At 44.0% G+C, this 7,500-nt stretch overlaps 2 protein-coding genes across 3 annotated transcripts in view; both read right to left on the reverse strand.

The window, feature by feature from the left end:
* mgat3b (beta-1,4-mannosyl-glycoprotein 4-beta-N-acetylglucosaminyltransferase b) overlaps nucleotides 1–688 on the reverse strand; it is a 20,922-nt gene extending 20,234 nt beyond the window's left edge. The window contains exon 1 of the mRNA XM_087256318.1: nucleotides 333–688. The gene's annotated coding sequence lies outside the window, so the exon portion shown is untranslated. The remainder of the gene's footprint in view (nucleotides 1–332) is intronic.
* Nucleotides 689–3,816: 3,128 nt separating this feature from the next.
* Nucleotides 3,817–7,500, reverse strand: part of tab1 (TGF-beta activated kinase 1/MAP3K7 binding protein 1) — an 8,993-nt gene continuing 5,309 nt past the window's right edge. The window contains exons 7-11 of one of the 2 annotated variants that reach the window (XM_087256317.1): nucleotides 7,402–7,500; nucleotides 6,958–7,102; nucleotides 5,480–5,693; nucleotides 5,036–5,189; nucleotides 3,817–4,353 (exon numbers count right to left, since the gene is read on the reverse strand). The exon at nucleotides 7,402–7,500 is cut by the window's right edge and continues 13 nt beyond it. In XM_087256317.1, coding sequence (XP_087112443.1) covers nucleotides 4,128–4,353; nucleotides 5,036–5,189; nucleotides 5,480–5,693; nucleotides 6,958–7,102; nucleotides 7,402–7,500 — 838 coding nt within the window. In that variant the 3' untranslated portion in view covers nucleotides 3,817–4,127. Of the gene's footprint in view, nucleotides 4,732–5,035; nucleotides 5,190–5,479; nucleotides 5,694–6,957; nucleotides 7,103–7,401 lie in introns of both variants that reach the window. The other variant, XM_087256316.1, reaches the window with a different exon arrangement.

The raw sequence follows: 7,500 nt of genomic DNA on the forward strand, positions 1-7,500 counted from the left end.
ACGCACACACACACACACATGCACACACACTCGCGCCAGAGATGCACAAACACACTGCACCTTCATTTTTGACAACAACAATCTGCAATGTCAGATCGGAACACACACACACACGCGCGCGCGCGAGCGAGCGAGAGGAAGAGGATCAACATCAGGATGATGAAGAGACATTCCCGAGTCGGCCGTGATTCCGTTAATTTGGCGGACAGATGCTGCTGTGTGTGTGTGCGTGTGTGTTTATATCTGTATTTCTTTGTGTGTGTGTGTTTGTCTATCCGTGTGTGAATGATTCAGTATCTGTGTATCTCCGTGTGTGTGTGTGTGTGTCTCACCCATCGCCTGGCGCTCCTCTAGATGTTCATTGCGGATGAAGGCGCAGCGGTCTCCCGGGCGGAGGAGCTTTTGTTCGCATCGGCGCGTCGCGTTGCGTCGCTCGGGCGTCGGAGATGCTTCAGCAGCGGTAACGCGGGCGGGTCGCGCGCGTGTCGCCCGTCCGTCTGCAAATCCATCCCGCTGCGGAGAAACTGAAAATCACTCTCGGCGCGTCGACGCTGCGCTTTAGCGTCGCGTGATGTCCGCCAGCCCGTCCGCGGAGCGTCTCCGTCGGTGTGCTTTCAGCTGAAATGACGCTCTTCCGCCCAGCAGAGATCGGTGTGTCCGTCGGTACCGGGGGCGCTGAGAGAGACCCGCAGCTCCGCCCTCCGGACCACCGACACACAAACACACACACACACACACTCACACACACACACACACAGCAAGTGCGACAACCAGCGGAGGAGCGTCATATCACCATAAATCACCACTTTATTAATATTTATATATCATGTATTATTATTAATGATTATTATTATATATTCCTACAATTTATATATCATAATATAAGCAAAACAGACAACACTATTCACACACACACACACACACACACACACACACACACACACACACATACACACACACAGCAAGTGCAACAACCAGACGAGATCATCGCTTTACATGATCTCAAACTCGATTCCTGGAGAGCCGCAGCTCCAACCATCTCCAACTCACACCTGCTTAATAGTCTCTAGTAGTCTCGAACAGTGTTTCTCAACCATGTTCCTGGAGGAGCACCGGCACTGAATGTTTTGGATGTCTCCATTGTCTGTCACACCCATCTTCCAGTCTAATCTAATATTTTGAATCGGGTGTGTTTGGATAAGGAGACATGGAGAATGTGCAGAGATGGTGCTCCTCCAGGAACGTGGTTGAGAAACACACTCTGATTAGGCTGATCAGCTGTGTTTGATTAGGGTTGGAGCAAAACTGCAGAGCTGCGGCCCTCCAGGAATTGAGTTTGAGACCGATAAAACCAATAAAAGAAAGAAAAAATATCATCAGAAATTCTGTGAAAATTTCATAAATACTTTAAAAAGAAAAATAATTATAAGAAGGAAGAATAGTTTTGCCCTCAACTGTATTAATAATAATTATTATTCAAATATTCATTTCATACATCATGCGGAACAAACATATAGCCACACACACGCACACACTATATAAAATGCTTGTTTCCTCACAATATCAACACAAATCTATTAAGTTAATCATTTTTATAAATTTAAGTAGATTGAACATAAAACATTTAACTTAACAGTGTTTTTCTTCTGTAAGAGCTACATAACGAGATATTATTTCCCTGCTTTTGTTTAAGCTTTGTAATAAAAATAAAATATAATAAAAAATAATTATAAATTAAAATATTATATTTCATATTGAGGAATACTAAATAAAATCTTTACCTAATCTTTACTAAAATCGTGTAAGCAGGAGTGCTTTAAAAAACTAAATCTGCTGTTTAACCTTGTCTGATCTGTGAAAAAATATTCTGAAAAAAAGAGAGAACTGATTCAAGACAATAAATAAATTTCTTAATATTCATTTGAATCTGTTAGTAAAGATTAGCTTTAAAAAACTGACAATAAAAGTAAAATAAATGATAAAAAACAATAAAATGCACAAAAAAATCAGCGTAAATTTAAATAACCTTTTTTAAAACAATTTTTTTTTAATTTACATTCCTTCCATACTTTTTACATTGTCTCTTTTAGCTGTGTGTTGACCATCAGTCTGCATTCCCAGCAGGCCTCAGATCAGCAGATGTTCACTGGTCAGCTGTGTTTCAGTGTGAAACCTGATCTGCAGTCAGTGAAGCAGATGCAGGACAGAGCTGAGTTGTATTAAGGTGAGGCTGTGAATCCAGGAAAGAGCGTTTATATAAACTTCTGCATCCGGCTTTCTTGCTCATAACATCATTACAGTCTCATGTGTTTTCCCGGAAATCCTGAAGAAAAACACTCACTGTTTTAGCGCCACCTACTGCTCAGTCAAACTAAGAACAACTGGGAATGTGTCCTGAAGCCATGCACATCTGAAACAAAGACGTCTGGAGAGTTTTATCCACAGATGTGCAAAATACAACAGCGAAACATCAAATATGATGAACACCGCAGTTCTGACTCATCTATAAATATTCTATCATTTTAATAAAATTAAAAGAACATCAAATTAAAACATGCTGTTATAATAATCTATTATAATAAGTTCATAGTAAATACCAAAGTGTTTTTGAACTGTACTATAGTGGTAAAGTGTATTATGCAGTATATACTATAGTATATATTATGTAATGAATGCTGCAGCATGCTCTATAATTAAGTACTAAATACTGTAGTTTACTTTATTTGTACTGCAGTAAACTGGTGTATTGTGGTATAATATACACTACATTTCTAGAAAACTACAGTATTGGCTCATTTGTTTATAATACAATAGATGTTGTGTTACCGTAGCAACAATAGAATTACCACAACACAGTTTTGCTGTATTGCCATAGAAACTATAGAATCAGCACAATAGAGTAATTTCTCGATGTTGTTACCATGACAACTGTAGATTCACCACAAAAGATTTGCTGCTGTATTACCATATATAGCAACTATACAATCAGAACAACAATTTCTATAAATGTTGTTACCATAGCAACTGTAGAATCACCACAACAGATTTGCTGCTGTATTACCATAGCAACTGTAGAATCAGCACAACAGAGAGTAATTTCTATAGATGTCGTTACCATGGCCGCGACTCAGTGGCTTAGTGGGTAGCGCGCTCGCCTCACAGCAAGAAGGTTGTTGGCTTGAGTCCCGGCTGGGTCAGTTGGTGTTTCTGTGTGGAGTTTGCATGTTCTCCCCATGTTGGCGTGAGTTTCCTTCAGGTTCTCCGGTTTTCTCTGGTTATAGGGGAAATGGGTAATTTAAATTGTCTGTAGTGTATGAGCGTGAATGAGAATGTATGGGTGTTTCCCAATGATGGGTTGCAGCTGGAAGGGCATCCACTGCGTAAAACATTTGCTGGATAACTTGGCGGTTCATTCCACTGTGGCGAACCTTGATGAATAAATGGACTAAGCTGAAAAGAAAATGAATGTTACCATGGCAACTATAATAACCACAAACGATTTGGTGCTGTGTTACCATAGCAACTATAGAATCAGCTCAACAGAGTATTCTCTATAAATGCTGTTACCATAGCAACTGTAGAATCAGCACAACAGATTTGAAGTTGTGTTACCTTAGCAACTGTAGAATAACCACAACAGAAAGTAATTTCTAGATGTTGTTACCACGGCAACTGTAGAATCAGCACAACAGATTAAATCAAATACTTCACTACAGTGTGGTTAAAACACTAGTATTTACGATGAGTTACTATAGTATATTTTCATGCAGCAGAAGACCCAAACGCTTAAGTGTGCATCCAGCTGTATTCACACAGTTGTAGATTTTTAATCAAGCTTCTATGTTTATTATAGGAAGGCACTAAAACTCCAATAACACACAGAAACAGACAGACAGACAGACAGACGACTGCAGAACTGCTCTCGGTGACTTTACATGAAGCAGACGTCACACAAGCAGGACAGACAGAAGCTCAGAGAACGTGAAGGGGTAAAACTGAAGAGTAATGAGCAGACGTCACCGTGAGTGAACACAGTCTCTTCCCTTTTATAGAGTCAGTCCAGCTCCTCCATCCACCACACAGTCAGAGACGACGGACTGCGCTCACAGATGTGTGTGTGTGTGGTGTCACTGCGGCCCTAGCTCTGCGCTCACAGTCTGGCTGTCGTTGTGGTCTTTCCCCCAGAGCCGGAAGAACTGGGTGAAGTCCACGTATGGCGGCACACGGCCCGTCTCGTCCGGCTGCGCTGCCTGGTTGCTCCTCTGCCGGAACAGGCTGCCGTCCCCCGAGCTGGAGCTGGAGCTCTGCGTGTGTGTGTTCGTCGACTGCAGCGTCGTCGAGGGGCTCTGATTGCTGGGCGGAGCACAGACAGGGGGAGGGGTGGAGTCAGAGACACAGGTGAGGGCGGGGGTGGAATCAGAGATACATGTGGGGGCGGGGTCAGGGAGACAGGTGAGGATGGAGGAGGGGTTAGAGATACGAGTGATGATGGGGGTGGAGTCAGAGAGACCAGTGGGGGTGGGGTCAGAGAGACGAGTGAGGATGGAGGAGGGGTCAGAGAGACGGGTCAGATTGGGGGTGGGTTCAGAATAAAGGGTGAGGATGGGGGGAGGGTCAGATATATGGGTAGGGGCGGGGTTAGAGTGACAGAATGGTAAAGGGGTGTGGTCAGGAAGCTCACTGATAGGCTGTAAGGTGTCTATGGTCAGGGGGATCAGAGGAGTCATTAGACTACAGTTAAGTAAGGGGCCGCAGAGACAGATGGATGAGTTGATTTATGACCCACAGCTTTATGTACAGTTACAAACACATGCAGCTCCACAACACATCAGTGACGTGTGCTGTACTTCACTCTAGTCAATCTAGGGCCAATATATTTGCAAAATAAAAGAAAGTTTTGCTTAATACTTTATCTTTTGTTTGCAAAACTTTCTTTTATTTTGCAAGTATATATGGCCCTAGTGTGTTACCTGATTACTTGGCAGTGTGTGTGTGTGTGTGTGTGTGTGTGTGTGTGTGTTTGTGTGAGTGTTACCCAGCAGTGGGCGTGTCTCCCTCCAGTGTGGATGAGGTGCTGGAGCCGTTGGTCAGCGTTCCCTGAGCCGGCATGACCAAAGACAGAGTCACGCTGGTTTTACTGGTGCTCTGATGGTTTGAGTATGGCACAGACACTGGGTAGATCCGGCCTCCTGAAACACAAACGCACACACACACATTATTGAATATATATATATATACAGGTCAAACCATTGTTGTCCAATGACATGCCTAATTAACGTGACATGCCTATTAAACCTAATTAAGCCTTTAAAATGCTCATTACTAGTGATATATTATGTACTGTCATCATGGTAAAGACAGAAAGCAGCAGTTTCTCTGTGTTAAACAGGAGTTGGAGGGCTAATATTCTGCTGCATGTACTGAACAGAAATGATGTTGGTGTGTGTTTGTGTGTGTGTGTGTGTGTGTGTGTGTGTACCTTGTGTTGGTGTGAGCGATCCGTCAGCGAGTGTGTAGTTGATGACTCTGATCAGCAGGGTCATGTCCTCGTGGTGAGCGCAGTGTTGCGCCCTCTGTCTGCCGCTCACGAACACATCATGATGCAGACGCTTCACCCGCTCCACCACCGCCTGCGCCGCGGCCTCCAGACTGCCCTGCTGTGCCAGCTCCGCCGCCACCATCGCCACCACCTCCTGCAGGCCATATCAAAGAGACAGAGCAGTTAGGCCACGCCTACATGGGGAATTAACACACCTACTCAGGAATCAAAAGAGACAGAGCACATTTAGGCCACACCCACTAGTGAATAAATAGAAACTGTGCATTTAGGACACACCCACTTAGGGAAGCAATAGAGATAGAAATAATTTAGGCCACACCCTCTCAGAAATCATTAGTGACAAAGCATTTAGGCCATGCCCCCTCTGGGGAATCTTTAGTGACAGAAAGCATTTAGGCCACACCCACTTGGGAATCAACAGAAAATGTGCATTGAGGACACGCCCACTCAGGAAATCAATAGAGACGGAAAGCATTTAAGCCACACCCACTTGGGAATTAATAGAGACAGAAAGAATTTAGGTCACGCCCACTTGGGAATAAAAAATGTGCATTTAGGACATGCCCACTCAGGGAATCAATAGAGACTAAAAGCATTTAGGCCACACCCACTTGAGAATAAATAGAAACCATGTATTTAGGACACCCACTCGGGATAAAAAAATTTTGCATTTAGGACACGCCCACTGAGGGAATCAATAGAGACAGAAAGCATTTAGGCCACACCCACTAAGGAATAAATGGAAACCGTGCATTTAGGACACGCCCACTACGGGAATAGAGACAAAAAGCATTTAGGCCACACCCACTTGGGAATAAATAGAAACCATGCATTTAGGACACGCCCACTCAGGGAATCAAGAAACAGAAAGCATTTAGGTCACACCCACTTGGGAATAAATAGAAACAGTGCCTTTAAGCCACGCCCACCCAGAGGATCAATAGGCGGAGATAATTTAGGCTACACCCACTTGAGGAATCAATAGAGACAGATATTTTAGGCCACACCCACTTGGAATATGAACAGGCACCACACCCCCTCAGGGAATATAGAATGTTTGATAACCTATCTAGCTATGTGGGTTCATGCTAATAGTAAATAAATAATGTATTCTTTTTACATATATTGTCGTTACGTTTGATGATTTGGGTTACATTAATAATATTCACACTTCCCAATGTCTGTTAGGGTGCATGTAGTGTGTATCCATCCGCCCTTATTTTCACATGCACTGTGGTACTCTTTAGCCTGCGAATGTTTCAGTGCACTGGAGGAGTTTTGCAATTGAGACAGCTGACGCCCTATTCAGTGCACTGACTAGTGAACAAGAGTGCTGATTGAGACGCACCCTCTGTGTTTGCGCAGCATCTTGAGCTGATGATTGGTTATTGATCTACCTGGTTGACCTGCTCCGGTCCGTGTGCCGCCTCCAGGGCTTTGATGAGCCCCTCTGACATCAGCAGCAAGAAGCCCGTCACGCCTGCCAGTGATTGGCCGCCGTGGATCTCAGGCTCTGCGATGATTGGCTTATGCTTTGCTGCACTGTGAACATTAGTTAAACACATGTTTGGTTGGTTGCTGCTTTAATAAAAACAAATATTAACCCCTCCTCCTCTCCGCCCCTGTGCTCACTCAGGGCTACTGTTTATGCTAATGAGGGAGAGATGGGCACTAGTGGGCGGGGCTTTCCCCCTCTGATGACACGTGCAAAGGGAGAATGTCAATCACAGTGTGATTATAAACAATACATCTCTTTAATGTGTGTGTGTGTGTGCGTGTGTGTGTGTGTGTGTGTATGTGTGTGTGTGTGTGTGTGAGATTACTGACAGATGAACACACACCTGAGCACGTCGATGTCTGTGTAGTTGAACTTGACTTTATAATCTCCGATGCGGCGAGTGCTGCTCTGACCTGAGATCACTGCTGTCTGTCTCAAGCGC

This window comes from Danio rerio, chromosome 6, assembly GCF_052040795.2.
Source record: "Danio rerio strain M-AB ecotype USA chromosome 6, GRCz13ab, whole genome shotgun sequence".
Taxonomy (NCBI): Eukaryota; Metazoa; Chordata; class Actinopteri; order Cypriniformes; family Danionidae; genus Danio; species Danio rerio.